The sequence below is a fragment of the Rattus norvegicus genome, chromosome 2 (genome assembly GCF_021556685.1).
Source record: "Rattus norvegicus strain SHRSP/BbbUtx chromosome 2, alternate assembly SHRSP_T2T, whole genome shotgun sequence".
Lineage (NCBI taxonomy): Eukaryota > Metazoa > Chordata > Mammalia > Rodentia > Muridae > Rattus > Rattus norvegicus.
Window position 1 is genome coordinate 62156790 of NC_141535.1, and position 19148 is coordinate 62175937.

General features: G+C 45.1%; 1 protein-coding gene across 2 annotated transcripts; it reads right to left on the reverse strand.

The window, feature by feature from the left end:
• Positions 1–69: 69 nt before the first annotated feature.
• Tars1 (threonyl-tRNA synthetase 1) lies at positions 70–18891 on the reverse strand. 2 transcript variants are annotated; one of them, NM_001399216.1, is given in 19 exon segments: positions 70–519; positions 2525–2639; positions 4521–4593; positions 5941–6045; positions 6135–6235; positions 6363–6440; positions 6741–6878; positions 6960–7122; positions 8571–8737; positions 10064–10162; positions 10769–10915; positions 11504–11582; positions 11660–11724; positions 11920–12037; positions 12477–12598; positions 12822–12945; positions 13838–14028; positions 16742–16822; positions 18730–18891. In NM_001399216.1, coding segments are annotated over 19 exon segments (2169 nt in total). In that variant the 5' UTR covers positions 18784–18891; the 3' UTR covers positions 70–370.
• Between the last annotated feature and the right edge of the window lie 257 nt (positions 18892–19148).

The following is a 19148-nucleotide window of genomic DNA, read 5'->3' on the forward strand; positions in this document are numbered from 1 at the left end:
ATAGAAACATGAGTACAGAGGTCTTGATACCTATAGTATCAAATTTAAATTCTTATCATAATTCAACTCTTTTTTTTTTAGGCACATTTAAAAATTTTTTATTTTCTAATTGATTGAATTCATACAAAATAACCTGGGTACAGAAAACATCCTCCATGATTTTCCATTTTGGAGAGAGACATTTAATGGTTCTCTTCTTAGCCCCCATCTAACAGCATTCTCTAAGACTTGTCCAGACCAGAAAGGCTGATCCACAAAGACTCGGCAGAACCACTCCTTGCTCATCATGAAGCCATGTTTCCCAGTGCACAAGGTCACGTGATGGGCACCCATCTTCCTCTACACTGAGCCAGCTCGGGCCATGTGCCTGTTAAAACTCCTCCTCTGCCTGCTTACTGCGCAACTGCTTGAGCTGCTGCAGCCGCTCCACTGTTTCCCCCACAGTCCGCTCTCCGTGGACCTTGTTGTCTCTCGTGCGGATGTTCACAGTGCCACTGGCTTTCTCTTTTTCACCAACAACTGAAACAAAGACACAAAGCTCTGTGAGACTTAGGCTGATGGACCTGGGAGGATTTGTCCTGAGCAACGGAAGTGATCCCAATAAACCCACACCTCTCTGAAGAGACACTGAGATAGACAAATGATCACATACATTCCGGCTTATAACACATTCTAGTTATTTTTAAAACAGACCTACTGTAAGTACCTAAAACTTTTGTCCCGAGTAGTTAAGGGAGTGAACCTAATAAAAAAATCATCATATAAAGGCAATTCTGTGTAGGGAGACATCGAACTGCCCTTCAGCAGTTTTCCCATCCACAAACTGCCCTACCATGTAAAGTGAGCACACTGAACATTTAAAATCAATCTCACAGGAACCCAGCAAGTGCATCACTGGGCCCAAGTCCCAGGGCTGCAAAAGTTTAAGAAAAAAACACAAAGAAAGAGGAGCACTCCTCCACTGTTGGAGGGATTGCAGACTGGTACAACCTCTCTGGAAATCAGTCTGGAGATTCCTCAGAAAAATTGGACATTGAACTACCTGAGGACCCAGCTATACCTCTCTTGGGCATATACCCAAAAGATGCTCCAACATACAACAAAGACACGTGTTCCACTATGTTCATAGCAGCCTTATTTATAATAGCCAGAAGCTGGAAAGAACCCAGATACCCTTCTACAGAGGAATGAATTCAGAAAATGTGGTACATCTACACAACTATCAAAAACAATGACTTTATGAAATTCATAGGCAAATGGAATCAACTAGAAAATATCATCCTGAGTGAGATAACACAATCACAGAAAAACACACATGGTATGCACTCATTGATAAATGGATATTAGCCCAAAAACTCAAATTACCTAAGATGCAATCCATAGACCACAGGAAGCTCAAGAAGAAGGATGACTAAAATGTGGATGCTTCCACTCCTTGTTAAAAGGGGAAAAAAATATCCATAGGAGGGGATATGGAAGCAAAGTTTAGAGCAGCAACTCAAGGAATGGCCATTCAGATTCTCCCCCACATGTGGCCCATACATATACTGCCACCAAAACTAGAAGATTGATAAAGCTAAGAAGAGCATGCTGACAGGGACTGAATATAAATCTCTCCTGAGAGACACATCCAGAGCATGTCAAATACAGAGGTCAATGCTAGCAGCAAACCACTGAACTGAGAATGGGACCCCCTTTGGGGGAATTAGAGAAAGGATTGCAAGAACTGAAGGGAACAACAATGCCAACCAACCAGAGCTTTCAGGGACTAAACCACTACCAAAAGAGTAAGCATGGACTAACCCTGGGCTCCAACTGCATATGTAGCAGAGGATGGCCCTGTTGGGTACCAATGGAAGGGGAAGCCCTTGGTCCTGCCAAGGTTGGACCCCCAGTGCAGGGGAACGTCAGGGGAGTGGTGAGGGGGGTTAAGGGAGGGCAGATGGGTGGGAAACACCCTTATGGGGGAGGGGGAGGGGATAGGGGCTTATGGACAGGAAACCAGGAAAGGGGATAACATTTGAAATGTAAATAAATATATCAAATAAAAATAAGTAAGTAAATAAATAAAAAAGAAAAGAAAAAATACAAGAAGAAACTGTGTGGTTTTTGATTGCTTGGCCCCCAGGTAGTAACAGTGTTTGGGAAGGATTAGAAGGTGTGGCCTTGGAGGAGGCGTGTCACTTGAGGTTGGCTTTGAGCTTTCAAAAGCCAACATCAGCTGTCTCCCTCTCTACCCAACTTGTGGATCAGATTTAAGGTTTCAGCTATTGCAGTGCCTGCCTGCCTGCCCACCCACTCTTCCCTGCTCTGATGACCACAGACTAAGACTCTGAAACTGTAACCAAGCCTCTGGTTAAATGCTTTCTTTTCTAAGTTATCCTGGTCATGGTGTCTTCTCACAGCAGTGACCAGCAATAGTGCCTAAGACAGGAACTGAATAGATTCATGACAAGACTCATTACTCTTAAGTCTCAAGACGTCAGCAGGTTTTCCTAGGAGGTCAGGAACCTTTGATTCTTACCAAGGATGAAGTTATACTGTGCCAACTGTGCATTTCTGATCTTCTTATTCAAGGTACAGCCTGGATCCAGGTCAATGTCCACCATGAACTTAGCATCGTGGAATTCTTGCCGTACCTAGCAACCACCCGACAGAGTTAAAAGAGAAACTATATTTACTTTGTTACAGAACGTATGTCATGAATTTAATTATGTAAACATTAAAAATTAATGCTAATACAAATACTGAATCTGGGAGCACAACATGATGACTCAGGTTCGCATTCTGAAAGCTACTGGCCATAAGTTTGGAGCTAGGGGTGGTGGAACACAGCTCCACAGCACAGACTTGATTCCCAGCACTTGAACTAGAAGGGGCATTTTTCTCTTGTGAGGAACATATTTTACAAAATCCTCAAAAGTCGGAACTCAGAAAATCAAATCTGCTTTTTAAAGAAATAAAGATAAAGAAGCCCCTTACAGTCTCATCCAGTTACACGGCTGTAAGGAAACCAGCTGCGTATCATCTGCATGTAAAACCCCACACGCAGTACAGGGAATGGTTTACTAGAAAGCTTTGTTCATCAGCTGATTTAATGGTTACGTGTTTCTTAAATATAGTTGGGATCAGAGGACACAGCCAGGCATGGTGGTATATGCCTTTACTCAAGGCCAGGCTGATCTACACAGAAAGTTCTGTGACACACAGTGCTACATAAGAGAGAGACCTTGGTTCCAAAAAAGAAAAAAGATTAAAGCATAATTCTGATAATCTAGAATCACAGTCTATTTTGACGTTGACGATACTGCTCAATGATCAACTTAGTTTTATTTAGAAAGTTTATTATTGTTACTGTATTTAGTCATGTACATGTATGGGAGCAGAGGACAATTTTCAAGACTTGGCTGTCTTTCACCTTGATTCTGGTAGGACAACTTGTGGCAATGTCCTCTCTTTGCTCTAGAAGTTCCAGAGACTGAACTCAGGTCACAGGCTAGGTGGCAGGTGTCTTTATAGTAGGCCTCCTTGCCAGCAACTTCTACAGGGTCTCTCTTGTCTCTGCAGTCTGTGCCCTCTAGACTGTGAGGCCTGTGAGCTCGCAGGCAATTCTGCCTCTGCCTTCCATCTCACCACAGGAGTGCTGGGATTGCAAATGTGTGTGTGCACCTGGGCTTTTTTATGTGCCTTCGTTCTGAGGATTGAATTCATTTGCTAGGCTTGCTCGGCAAGTGTTTTGACTCACTGAGCCATTATGCCACTGCCTGCCCACCCCCCACCTTTAACACAGATTCACTATATACTCCAGGCTGACTTCGAAAGTGTGCACTCCTATTTCACCCACTCAGCGGTGAAAATATAGGCTTACCACCATGCCCAGCCTTCTTCACTGACCGGCTGTTAACATGTCTAATTCTTTAGTAGGAAGTAATCACTAATGCAGAATGACTATTCTGGTCTTTAAGGTGCAAAGTTCACACTGATGTTTACACACTTGTTAGAAGGGCAAGACACTGGCCAGTCGTTACAGTAAAATGAAAAAATTCAAGCCACTGAAGAAATTTACATTAACAAATGAATAAATCAGCACATATCAGGCACCTCAATGGGATATGCAATTCTAAGATAATACTACAGTTTAGGCTATGTTTCCGAATTCATTTCTTTAGAACACCAAACATTAAGATATACAAGTATATCTGAAACACTAAGCCAATACATGGTCACAGAACCATACAAAGCTCTAAAGATGTTAACAGTCAGGCCTACCAGACGTAGAAGTTCCAGTCTTTGATGTTGTGAGCCCTTGCTCTGACAATACGTGACTTCAGTTCAACAGCTCAAAAGCACAGTGTGGCACACTGCAGAATGGGTGTGTGGCACACAGTGGCCATAACAACTACTGAGGGACTAGGACTAGAAGCTGAGCCCGAGGCCATCGTTAACTATATGATAAGATTCCCACTGCGAAAGCTTAAGAACAGATTCAAAGGATAAGAAAAACCCCACTTAAGGATTACCTTTTGGGCATATTCATCACAGGTCGGTCCCACTGGGACCACCATCACCTGGCGAGGAGAGAGCCAGAAAGGCCTAAGGGAGGAAGAACAACAGTGAGCGAGGGCCTGGGCACATTTACTAGGAAAGGCTGCGCTCAGCCTGCACCGTCCATTCCTGAGGCATGTCGGTTGCTCCAGCTGTCGTAACTTGGCTTTTAAAGGAAAACCATTAAAGTGAAGATGGCCTGGAAGTTGAAAACTAGTCCTAAGTATGTAAGTAAGTAAGCACTGTGCTGCCCAGCGCTCAGTACAGCAGACTGGTACAGGAAGGGCCACAGCAGAATCCCTGTGTCACATGGCTGACACAGCGGCCGTGTGCCGCCTCTGGCATCAAGTAAGCTGCAGCGAGCAATACAGTCTATATTAAACGTCGGCTTTCCCCAATTTACCCGAGTGTGGGTTAAAAATGAGCACACAGAGAATGTGCACAGGGCTCCATTTGAATTTTGTGAACTTTAACTGAAACAGGATCGTTTTGTTGACAAGTATGAAAAATGTAATACAGGAGCTAAGAAAACCCACTTTTTCTACTGAGTGACAGTAGCACACGACGGAACTTTACAGAAGCCTGAACCACACCTATTCACACAGAAGGCCGCACCATGACGCTGACAGCCCTGGGCTCACTTGAACTGCATCGCACATTTATGAAAATCACCGAGAACTGCCAGCTCGCTTGGCCTGTTTTGCTTCTTTTTCAATTAAAAAACTGCTTGGCTTCTTAAATATGGCAAAATATTGGCTTATTCTCACCAGTAAAATGAAACAAGATAATTCAAAATCTACTCACTCATTCAAGTGAAAAAAACCTACAAAGCCAGGAAAAGCTATCAAAAAACAAATTATGTATGGGTCTCACTGAACAGCAATTGCTTATAGCCAAGTTCTACAAATTCAATTTTTAATTAAAAAAATTTTAGACGTGTATGAGTGTTTTGTATGTCTACCCCAAGTGTACGCCTGGTGCCTGTGCAGGTCAGAAGTTGGCATTGGACCCCATGGTTGTAACCACTGTGTGGTGCTAGGAACAGAGCCCAAATCCTCTCCAAGACTAGCCAGGACTCTTAACTGCTAAGCCATCTCTCCAGCCCCTTATGCAATATTCAAATGCATCAAGTGTTTAATAAAAACCAATTTGCAAGTGTCCCGCTGTATGTGTGTGCTGAGGTTAACGTAACGTCCCACTCAGAACTACCAGTTCTCCAGCCCCAAACATGTACTCTGATTCTAAAACCAAGGGCTGGATTCTGATTCCTTCTAGTGAAGACGTCATTGGTTAGAAGTGATTGACTAGAATCCCCTCCCTTCCACCTTCCTAGGTGTATTTTAGGAGACGTTTCTAGATGGTTTAGCTGGTGGGAAAACAAACAGCAGGCCTCACCATTTGCCCCCATAGTTTTCCGTGAGGATGGCAATCATTCTCTCCACTGACCCCAGGATGGCTCGGTGAACGATCACTGGCCTCTTCTTATCGTCGCCATCATGGCTGTGGGAGAAAGGGAGTTTGTTTTACTTGTTTGATTACATATATGTATATGTAATCCTGAAGAAAGCCAGAGCAGACCAGCAGCTCACCTGACGTAAGTGAGGTTAAACCTGATGGGCAACTGAAAGTCCAGCTGGATGGTCGCACACTGGTGGTAGCGGCCAATAGCGTCCTTTATCTGTATATCAATCTGCAAAGCAAGTGCTGATCAGTGATGATCAGACATTCTCAACTTTTTTCCTTTTTCTTCTAAATTTAAAGTAATGTTTCTTACACACAACTAAAACTCTCATTACTTGAGTGTGCTGGGTACTAACCTTTGGACCATAGAAGGCTCCATCGCCAGGATTTAGCTCCCACTTCTCACCAAATTCGTTCAAACTGTTTTCAAGTTGCTACAGAGAAAGCAGAAAGGATTTGAACCCTTTGTTCACCAGCAACGTTCCCGCTTCCCACCTGATTTGGATATAATGTCTCTTGGGCATTTCACAGCCTCCTCCTATCAAACCAAAGCACGCTTGAAGGCTACGACTTGGTAGCCAAAGCATGAAAACATCTGGTCCTCTCTGAAGACCTTAGAAAAATCACCTGCCCACTTGACACCAGAAGCACCACCACTTTCCTTTGCTCATGTCTACCTCAGAAGGCCTCCTGGCGCCATGTAAGTTCTCAAATACACCAAAAACATCACTTACTTTCTCAGCTTGGTTCCATATTTCAATATCTCCCAGGAATTTTTCTGGGCGAGTAGAAAGATTCAGTTTAAATGAAAATCCAAAGACACTATATACCGTGCGAAGAAAATCCAAACAACCTTTGATCTCATCTTCAATCTTAAGAAAGAAAGAACAATGGTTATCTTCCTCCACTTTTTAGCCCTTCTGTAGAGTATTTTGCTCCACACGGCCTTGTACCTGCTCCATGGCACAGAATATGTGTGCGTCATCCTGCTGGAATCTTCGGACCCGTGTGAGTCCAGTGAGAGCCCCTGAGAGCTCGTTCCTGTGAAGCACTCCAAAATCAGCTAACCGCAGGGGCAGCTCTCGCCAGGACCTCGGCCGATGATCGAACATCAGGCTGAAGGAGAAAGCAAGGCAAAGCCTTAAGTGCCCAGGGTGAGGGAGCAGCCCCGTAGCAGAGTGCTTGCCTAGCGCCTGTGAGGCCTTCGTGAATCACGGGTGACAATAAAAATAGCAATTTTAAAACCTCACAAGAACAAAATTCCTCAAACATTACATGTTAGAACTTGAAAGGCTCCCAGAAAGCCACTGATCTTAGCCACGAGCAACATCTTTCAAGGCCCAAGCGTCACAGAGCAACAGAAGCAGCCGCGTGAGTTACAATGCAGCCAGCTGTGGCTAAGAGAGCATAGGCAACGTCCTGCCAAGGTCTAAGCCAGACCCTGTACTCAGCATCCCATTAATATGAAGACTACAGTCAATTACTAGGAAGACTTAGTGAAAGGCTCTTAATGAAGAAGTAGTTTTAGCTGTACACTAACACCAGACACTAATATCAGACTTGCTCTAGTCAAGGCCCAGGTGCTTCCAGTGCTGTGGAAACTGAGTGAACTGCTGTTTCCCTGACATGCACAAGCCGGTTTCTTACCGGCATTTCTCCTCTTAGCCTGAATCACCTGCCTGAATCACGGAGCTGCACATCCTCATCTACACCCCCAGACCTCCCTGAGGTCACTTTTCATCTGCCTTTCACAATCCAAGGCAGAGGCCTAGGGAAGGATTTCCAAGGACAGTAACTCAGCAACGGTGGGTTCTGCTGAAATATATTTCTCAGCAAGAAGGAAGAAAAGGTAGGAATATGTTTCTATGTCCCACTTTGATATACTCTGCCTGTTTGCTCCTATAACCCTGGGACCACTCCTGAATGTCTATCAAGGGTGGGATTTAATCAGTATGAAAGCTATTATGACACCAATCGTGCATGCAAGTCTTATTATGATCAGCAAGTATTCTGCTGTTCCTGTTAGCATCTGAACTGGGTTTCTATGACACTTTCAAAGGTAGAGGGCCCTGCGCTGTGTTCTCCCTCACATGTCTACCTCACCTGCCTTCCTCTGAGCATCACTTTTCCCTTCTTCTTTCATCACATGGATATTCCTGTTTTCTGCAGGCTCTTCAGACCTCTTTCTTAGTCTCCTTACTACACTGATATCATATATGTACATGTATGTGTATATATATATACACACACACACACACACACACACACACACACACACACACACACACACACACACAAAGGGCTAAAGCCACAAGAAAACCTTTCCTATGAATGCAATGCTGCAGGGCTGGAGAGACGGTTCACAGGCTAAGAGCCTTGCTACTCTTCCAGGGGACGCGGGTTCAGTTCCCAGCACCCACACAGGGCAGCTCACAACCGCATGCAACTCCAGCTCCAGCAGCCTCATCTGAAGCCTGCAGCAATCCAGACATTTGGCCTTTACTCAACATGGACACACAGGTAGGTTTAGCAAAAAGAAAGGAAAGCACAAAGCTGCTTGGTACCAGTGTCCTGGGCAGTTCATGGGCTTGAGGGCAAACTGCTCCTTCTCCACCTCAAAGGAGAACATGTTTTCACTGTAGTGCTGCCAGTGGCCAGAGGTCATCCAGAGCCGGCTATTGAAGATGTTGGGGGTGACGACCTCCTGGAACCCTCTTTTCCTATATTCACTCTGTTAGAGCAGAACACACATGCAAGGAGATCAGTGCTCACCTCTGCAGAAGGAATAAAAACATACAGAGCAACTTTGTCCCACTTAGGGACCGACAGTCACATATATCATGACTCCGGACTTCCGTCTGTAGGAGGTGCACTAATGCTACCACGGTATGGCTCCCAGTACAGGACCCAGGCTGTGGAGGGCTGTGCATTAGCAAGAGCATAAGCTGCTGTACTGGGAACAAGCGCTCCACAGTAGGCATGGAAGAATATGGTATGAAGCAAGTAGACACAGCTGGAGCATGTTATCTAATGTGCACACATGCGACCATTCATGTGGGCTGAAGTGCACACAAGTACAAAACAAGTTAAAGACAGAGAGATAGGGAGAGGTTAGGGACACAGGAAGAGGGCGTACCAACCTCACAACAGTTCCAAAGGGGTCTCTCCTAAAACACAGTATGTGTCCCTTTTTCTTTTTACAAAAACTGTGGACAAATATAGCCCAGTACAAATATATTAAAGCTGGCAACAAGCAAACGTAGCAGGGGTTATTGCTTTCCTTGAATACATGCTAGAAATAGTTCATAATTTAAGAAGAAAAGATAGAGGGTTCAAGAGACAAGAAACATTCCCAGGTGACGGCTACAGACCCCTCACGCTCAGCAGCTTTTCCCCGCGTGTCTCTATGAACGTGAAGAGAGCCACACTGGAATGACTCAGTAACTTATGAGACCTTTAACACTTGAAACGGCTTATCCGTGTGCATGTCTCTATGGCCGTGGTTGTGTGTCCGGCTTATCCGTGTGTATGTCTCTATGGCCGTGGCTGTGTGTCATCTGAGTGTGGGTGCCTGTGAGGACCAGGAGGGGCCACAGGTCCCCGGGAGCTGGGGCTACGTCTGTGTGCGCTGGTGACTGGGTGCTGGGATCAAACGGCAGGTCTTCCAGAAGAGAGGAAGTGACCACTGAACAGCCTCTCCAGCCCCAACTTCCTGGAAGCTTACTTTTATGCATGCATGTACATGTGCTAACTGAGTGAAGGCCATGTGTATGCAGGTGCCTGCAGAGGCCACCAAACGTGTCAGAATTGTTGAAGCTTGTGTTGGAGGTGGGTGAGGCATGTGATGTGGGTGCTGGGAACTGAACTTGGGTCCTTAGAAGAACAGCAGTCACTCAAACCAGAGCGACCACTGCCCATCTCTGCAATCACAAACTTCAACTTAAAAAAGCTTCTATTTCCTTTTTCTATCAAATGCATATTTATCTTCTTTTACCAGACCCTGGCTAATAAAATTATATCCTAACTCTTGAGAAGACAGTTAGCAAATAAGGCTTACCCTGATGAATTCCATCAGTGTATTATAAATGTAGGCTCCTTTTGGCAGGAAAAAGCAACTTCCAGGGCTGAGTTCGTGGAAGAAATATAGTTCTTGGTCCTGGATAAAACAGCGGAAGATTGTTTATAAATGTATAAATGATTGATGACTCTCAGTTCAGAGTTCTGCCACTGTCTTTCAAACTTCAAGTGTGCGAGCATTAAAGAAAACATGGAAGACAGAAGTAGCTAAAATCCACCTCAGGGAACCCCCCCAATCGCCATCAGCCACCTCACTGCTGTGGTCTATTGTTAGTGGTCAAAGCAGCAGGACAGATCTCAGGCCTTTAGAGTAAACTCCAGTTTACAGACAAAAAAGTTGTGAAGAATCAAATGTAACTTTAAAGAGGACAGTCACAGGCAGCTAGAGAGATATAGGACAGGCCGGGGCAAACGCACAGTGACGGGCTAACTGTCCTGAAGCATGAGTAGGCTGACCCCTCAGATTCAGACTCGGCAGCATCCCGGGGAGCCAGTGAGACGGGTTCTAAAGTCTACTTCTGCCAGCTCTGAAATGCTGCTTGCAGGAAGCCGTGGGTGCCTAGCACTGTTCTCAGTCGGCTCCTAGAGAGCACAGTCCTCTTCTAACTGAAACTTAGTGCTGTAGGCTCAACTCAAAGGGGCTGAAGGAAAACCCTAATGAGGCACTTGACTGGCCTTCACATACCCGCCCAATCTTCCTATGGTCTCGGTTCTTGGCTTCCTCTTGGAACTTCTCCCACTCTTTCAGTAGTTTGGGGTCGGGGAATGAAATCCCATAAATCCTCTGGAGCGTTTCCATGTCCGCTTTGCCTTCCCAGTACGTGGAGGAATTCTAAAAGCAAGGACCAACAATGACACAGCACTTAACTTGTAAACGTCTAAACACACAGTGCTAATAAATGTCTCATTGTTTTGCGGTCTACCCTGAGTGGGTAGACTCGTCCACAGCATGGTATTCTCTGCTTGCTTTTCTCCAGAAGGTTCTTCCCACAGATCACAATCTCATCAACACTATTCCAACCACCCGGGCTCCTCACAGATGGAAAGGAACCCATAAAAACAATGAAAGGCATGTGGAATTGACTGACTCTTGTCAGGACTCAGAGACAACTCTCCTAAGTACAGCATGTCAGCACGTCTAAGTTAGCATAAATGGGCAGGGTTTGCTTATGAAAAACCTGGATAAACTCCAACACTGAGTCTCAAGGCTTCTGAAGCTACCATGGCCTATGACTGCGGATTTTGTGACATCTCAAACCCCTGTCCCCATTTGCTGGCTCTGGTAATGAGAACTGGGGCACAGAGGACGCAGCTCTAAACACGAAACAGTGACCCTCTGTATAGGGACAAGAACACAAAGTGGGAGAAGGCAACGGGAACTGAGGCACCAGCACTCTGCCCTGTTCCCAGCATGCCTTACCTTGTGTATTTTCAGAGTCTTAATCTTGCCAGTGTGTCGGACGTGAGGACCACGGCAGAGATCTATCAAGGGGCCACATCTAAGGATGAAATTAAAGAAGGTCAAGGAAGGCAGACTAACACAGCAGTTGTGTCCCACAGCATTTCATACTCTCACCTATAGACAGTCGTGGTCGGAGTATTCACTTTCTCATTCAATATCCGGCACTTGAACTTGTTGTACTGGAAATGAGAAAGAAGACATCCCGATGGCTTCTCACATTCATCTTTAAACATGCAGCTATAGTGCATTCAAAACACTTTCGAGAGCACACCGATATTTCATGTTCTGAAGATATTTCAGCTTTTCTATAGGAAACTTTGTACATTACTTGAAGGACTGGCTAATAAAATCATAGTGGTTATGACCGACATTACCTTGAACATTTCTAGTAATGTTTCCTTTTTAACTTCCAATCTTTCAAAAGTTTGTTTCTCTTTAATGATTTTCTTACACAAAGTTTCCAGGGAAGAGAAATCATTGCTGGACACACCCCTGAAGGAGAAAAAAAAGCGTAACTTTGCATATTCCATGAGTCAATGCAGGGACTGCTTTCCTAGTATTTACAGTAGAGCTTTGCACCATATATTAGAGTTCAACATTAAACTGTGCATCAATTATAGTTGTGTTTTCATTGGCTTCTACCCCGGCTGTTATGAAGTTTCTCACAAGCGACATCTGCCCAAGCTCCATCATAACAAAGGGAAAGGAGAACCTGTTTCAATTCTCAGCATGCCTCTGGGCACGCTTCCATCTATCCCAGAGATTTCACTACATATAACTCTCAATATTTCAGTTTTGTCAGTAACTGTCACAAGCAGCTTTATACTGTGAGTTATTGATCCTTCTCCTTCAATGACAGTGCTTTAAAAGTAACATGCAGAACCAGACCTGAAGCCATTCAGATTTCCCCTTCCCCAGTTTCTTAACTTACCCTTCTTCAAGGTACATATCATAATAGAAGCCGTTTTCTATTGGAGGGCCGTAACATAAGCATCCACCGTAGACTCTTTCCATGGCCTCACCCATTATGTGGGCACTAGAGTGCCAATATACCTGAAAACGGAAAGCAAAATGAGACAGCTTCAGCCTCAGGAGATACATGGCAGTTGGGAGCGCACCCGAAGGAATCCCATCATGGGGAAAGATGTTCATAAACAATTGTGGCCTCCAGGTCCCACCTGAAACCCAGGGATCCACGTACACAGCACAATTACACCACGTAACCTGTCTCCCCTCATCAGCTCCTGGTCCAGTCTCTGCTCCAAGTTCAACTTACTGCCTGTGCTTCCTCGTCCTCAAACTTGAGCAGCTCCAGAGTGCAGTCTGTCTCCAGCGGGCGGTCCAGGTCCCAAACAACCTTGTTCACCTTAGCAACAACGGTGTTGTCAGCCAGGCCCTGGCTGAAATACAAGAACAACAAAGAATAAAGTCTTTGGCAAGACTTGATAAACGGTAATAACTAAAAAATACTGGTGTTAGGAGTGGAGGTGTCCACACTTAGCACTTCCTTCTCTAGTGTTTCCGGGCTGGGTACTGTAGGTATTAAAATGCAACACAGACCCTCTAAGCCAGGGCTCTACAAATGTACTTAGGGAGCAGTTAGCATTTTTCCACATTTAAATCTGTCAAACTTGAGGCAGGCTACAACCCTGCGCTGCGAGGGTACGAGAGCGCTACGCTGTGTGCACTTCGTGGTTGTGCTTCGTGGTTGTTCGTTTACTTCAGTCCCTTCAACAGAAGGCTGCTGCCGGTCATCAGTTTGCTGACAACTAGCTTTAGATGCATGACTATTTTACCCTGTCCAGATGAGGTGACCACCTATGCCTCTGATCAAGACTAAGAAAGTTTTCCCGCTGTCACAGAGCGGGAGTCCAGTTCTCAGCTCTTCCTACTTCTGCCAATTCAAGGAGCTTTAAGAATATAAAGTTCATCACTGCATTTATACACACAGAGCATACACAGCAGGTTTTTAACTTCCCTGTGAGGTTACCCACCTTCAGAAATAAGCTCGGATCTGAGACACGGAAGTCAAAGTTAGCGGACACCGCCCTGCCTCTGCAGCTTTATGACCCCAGAGTGACTACCAAGCTACGTCCTGAGAGAAGAGCAAGGTATGCACGCGCCTTTGCAAATTAACAGAGTCTGGATCACCCTGATTTTCAAGGATCTCAATTACGGCAAATGAAACGCCTTGAGCAGAAACATAAGAATACTATCAGGATGCGCCGGGCAGGACAATGAACACTTAAATACTGTAGAAGCACAGAAGACAGAAGGAGATGTAGGGCTCACCTAATGCCACATGCAATCTGATACGGCGTGGTTTTCCAGGACTCAGCATCCACTTGCTTGCCGTCGGGCAGGGTGACTTTAATCGGCTTGCTGTCTTTTGCTGCCTTTTCAGCCAGGATGGAATCATGCTCTGCTTTGAGCTTGTGGTACATATCAAGGCGTGTGTTAATGTACTCCGGCCAGGGATTCAACTGTGAAAGAACAGACGAAGAAGAATCAGCACCACTTGCTTTGCTTTCAGAGGAAATAATAACACACAGCACAATAATCCACGATGACTAATTCAGATTGCTTCATGGATCCCAATAATCACTGGCATTGATCTAGCCCTAAATTACCGTAAAGAAAATGAGTCACTGCAATGCTTACTCAAAAATAAAAAAGCATAAACAATAACCTACACCTTGAATTAATAACCAATTACCACTTTGTAATTTAGTTTGTTCCAGTGACCTTTTCTCTCTTAGGATGCCCTCCTAAGGTCTCAAGGATGACCTTGAACTCATGATCTTCCTAACACCAAGAGGGCTAGGATTAAAGGTATATGCGTCCATACCTGGTTTAGGCATTCCTGGGGGTCAAGGTTTCGAGCATGCTTAACAAGCACACTATCAAAACAACTGCATACCCGGTATGGTCAGTTTCAAGGTCTTCTCTAACCGAGCGTGTAGCTTCAGCTAAGAGCAACAGTGCACAGAGAGACAATAAAGGACCACAGGCTTGAATCTTAATCAGGTCTGTGTGGCTGACGGGTTTTTATGTCTCCTCACAACCAACCAAAAATGTATTTGATTTAAAGGATCCTACAAAAGGAAATATTTACCCAATTCAAAGATGACAAAATCATCTTAGATTATTTAAATAAAATAGCACATATCACTTTAGTCCATATATGTGATATAATTAATCAGAATATCTTATATAAAACACCAAAGTTTCCCAAAAGTTTGACAAAGAATTAACCAAAAGACTGCTTCTATTGTCTAAGCAAATAGTGAATCTGATAACCACATCTCCAGATGACGGCAACACAGGTCATTCTCCCCACAGCACCTACCCCCTCAAACTCACTATGTAGCCTTCTCCAGCCTTGAACTCATGAACCTGGCTCAGCCTCCCAAGACTGAGAATACGGTTTTGCTGCACCATGCTCTGGTAATAACGTGGTCATTAACAGCAATAAAGAAGAAATGGCTTGGCTCTGCTACAACTTTCTACATGTGCGTATATATATAGATCAGCTACTATTGCTAGGCCTCATGGCACATGGCTACAATACCATCAGATGATCACAGTGGTCATAACTCCTGATGATGAACAAACACACTAACAATGGCCTCAGCCCATCACTGTAGAGAGACGGGCCCAACCCCGTCTATCCAGTGTCCCCGATTAGCTCTTCCCACCCAAACTTCCATGCCTTACTACAGCCTACTTCTGTATAGACTTGGCATTTTCTAAACAAAATAACTTAGTTACACTTACTCATTATTAACTGAGCACTGTGCTCCATGCCAGGCTCTCAAAGTACAGACGGGTAAAAATTTGCATTCTGTCCTTAGGCACCAAGACAAGTTTGCAAATGACCAGAGCAAGGTCGTGGACACATCATGTCCACTCTATACTTTGGTAGATAATTTAAAACACATAATAATCACAAGACTCACTTAACATTCTCTACTTAGCAGTCACTGGACTGCTTGTTTCCCTTTCTAGCCCATGTTTCAATCTGTGATGGGGCAATACACCAAAATCCAAAGTATAACAAGGAAATTAAGAGACAGCCATATTACTTACAAATCTTAGGATTCACTACCCACAGTTTCTCCACAGTGACATGGGGAGGACTGGCTGATCACAGGCTGTCATCACTTGTACGGCCAGCCTTTGTAAACTGAATCGGTTCTCAGCTCAGCAACTCGGCACTCATTATAAAAGCAGGGTTTGTGTTTTGTTTTTCTAAGACAAGGTCTCAATGTGCAGCCTGGGCTGGCCTAGAACTCAGCATTCTCCTGCCTCCAGCTCCCAAACGTTGGGATCGAGGGTGTGTATCACTACTCCAGCTTTATAACAACCCACTCTTTAAAGTCCATTTATTGGGTAACTTTTAAAAAGCTTAGTCCTTTGTGCTCCGACATCCTGGCAGCTTTCTAAGGTCCCCATAAAACTGCAATGACTAAATGCAAAAGAGCAAAGCCCAGTTCACCGCAGTTCGAATTCAAACCCAGCAGAACTAGGCGTACAACCACCTCCTCAAGCACCAGGAACAAAGTGCACTCTGGGACGGCTTTTAAACTCCTAGTTCCATGTCATGTGAGCCCAGAAACTATATAATTTTCTGGATACAAGTAAACCAGACCATAGAAACAGATCCAAGCAATAAAAGAGGAATGAAGGAACTGGATTGTTTGGTTCTGGTTGTACTTGTAGGAACCCAGATGGAGTCTCTACCCCTTAACCCCTCACTTAAGGGAGCAGAAAGTCAGCACCCAGTCTTGGCAGCTCAGTGACAACTGCAGCCCTTCCTGTACACTTGTCATCTCTCACATTTCTGTCTAGGTTCACCCTGAGGTCATCTTACCATCATACACACTTCCCTTTGCACTGGCAGGTACCTGCAAATCCTCTTTCCTTCTCAGGCTCTTTTTTAAAAAAAAACCAAACTCTTTTTCCTGGGTTTTCCAACTCGTGCTACCTTCCTGTCTTCAGTGACCATTAGAACCCTTACATAGGGGACAGCAGGCCTAACATCTGAGCTCCATCTGTAGCATGCAGACTGCAGAGAGAATGCCTGTACGTGGGCACAGCTCGCACGTGCACTCCTCACGCAGAGCACGTCTGAGACAGGCCCCTGCTCCCTGGCAGCCTTCCAGACCCAAGCATCCATGAAGGGGCTTGTATTACCTCTGCTCGACCTCCATCTCCACCTCCATCTTTGTTCCTCTTCTTGCCTCCTTCTTTTCGCTTCTCCTCACTGGCATCCACCTGAAGAAGCAAAAGAGAACACTCATACTTCAGCCTAACTCGACATCTTCTCCAAAACTGCAGCTAAGAAAGTTATCGTCTTAAAAAAAAAATCAAAAAGAACAATCTCATTTTGAAAGATTGGAAATTCCATTACTGGTAAAGTCAAGTTACACAACTTACAACAAAAACGAGCCCTAACAAAGGAGAGAACCGCCTGTCAAGGTGCACTTCCTCAAATTTATAAAGCAATTAAAAAACAAAAAAAGAATGCAACTTATTCAATAAGAGTTATTTCAAGAGGGGAGAGGGGATTATCTACCTACCTACCCAGCCACCAGCTATCTCCAGGGAGACTAAAGCACACATGTGGACTGGGTAATCACATGTTGGTCATTTCAGCTCTTCTGGGCTCAGTTCTCCCTCTTATGCTGTGAAGATTATGTGTGAAAGGAAAAAAGGTCTGTGACCCGTGGGGCTGAGGATGCAGCTCAACGACACAAGAACTCTGAGGTTCTGTAGCTCACCGAGTAAGCTTTCAAAGTTAAAGATGCCCGATTAGTACGGAGGCAGTAACACCACGTTTTACATTTCAAGTGATTTTATTCACAAAATCCCAGTCTGAAGTTTTATAAGCCTGCTCAAGGGTGATTATCTTAAGGAACTTCCAGCCTCATATAACTCTTCAGAACCCAGTGGGGCTCGGAAGTAACAGAGGTGGGTTTAGGAGTAGATTAAAGGATAGGAAGGAAGGAAGCAAAGGGGTACCCAAGTTATAAAACTGTAAAACACCTTAAAAAACATAAGGAAATAGAAACCAAGTCTATGTATAGCCATCATTCATCACCTTGGTTTGCCCTCTCGGGATGGAAACTCCTCTTGCTGAAGACCCTAGCAATGGTCACCTGGACTATTGAAAAGGTCTGTCATACAACCTCACCTCTTTCCCATGTTCCTTAACCCTAATGCCATGTCACTTTTGACAATACAGTCCATACCCAGAATCTTCCTACTTAAAACCCTGCCGTATGTAGAGAATACCGATACCCTCAATCCCTGTACTTCCTTCCTGTCTCTTCCCATATAGCTGAGGCGCAATTCATCCCCTGTACCTGGACAGCCCTGCCCTGCTCTGTCTGATTTACCTGACCTCATTTTTCCAGATCCAATAAATCAGTCTGACTGTACAAGTTCTGTGCTTCCTCTATAACTCAACTAAGATAATCAGATAACTATGACTTTCCAGTCTTGCACATTAGGCTCTCTGGGAGCCCCCAAAGTCAGGAATCGATCTCACTTGTGTCGATACCTGCGCTGCCTGGCTTAGTGCCAGGGCAAATAAATACACAGGGGACAAATACACAGTTGGCTGTAAAAGACGGGTGGGGCAGAAAACACGTCAGTGTAAAACTGATGTTCCTAAGCAGTGGATGACAGCCCAAATCAAAGTTGAAAGGGGATGTGTATGAAGTTATCTAGGACGCTTCCAGCACCTGGCCAACAAAGGTTTTAATTTCAAAGCAGACTGTTAATGGGGTATCCAACCTTATAAAGCTCCCAATCTTGGGCAAACTGGATCTGATCTCGGGGACTGGCTTTTCCTTCCTAACTAGAGCTTTTTGCTCCACAAAGTTTTAGGATTAAAAAAGTTCTTCAATGTTCTTCATGCTTATTTTAGGGATAAAAATACAAGTGCGATAGTGTAAGCCCCAAATGCTTACTGTTTAGCTCTGAGCAAGCCACTCAGTCTCAATTCAAGATCTCTAGGACGAGGACGACCCTCTGACCATCCTGCCGGTAAGAGTTTCTAACTTACTACTCCAGGCCCCCAATACCGACGGCTCCCCGCTACTCTCCACTCCTGCCCCGCTGGGCAGTGCCGGCTCCCAGGACAAAACCACACTGTGGACCCCACCGTGCCTACTCACCGGCTTCTCGCCGTCCATCTTCCCCGAAGGGCTGCTAGCCTTCTCCTCCGACATAGAAGGACCGCTGAGAGACAAAATCCAAGAACTACACGGCAGAAAAGACCCTAAAGCCGGCGGGGGAAGACCTGCAATTCTGCACTGCGCGTGCGCCACGTGGCCCAGGCGGAACCAGCTAACCAGCTGATGCAACGGGACGCCAGGCCCCGCCCGGCATGGACACAAGGCCAATGAACCACGCCGAGAGGCGGGTCCTCTCCTTTCTCAGCCAATAGAATAGCTGAGTGTCGAACCCTTCAAGAAATCCTATTATTCAGTTCCACAGTGTGTAGTGAGGCGCGCAAGCGCACTCTTGCTCATCTGACTGTCACTTGCAGGTCCTTATCGGCCACCGTAGGAATATGAGCCGTTTGAGCTGTGTT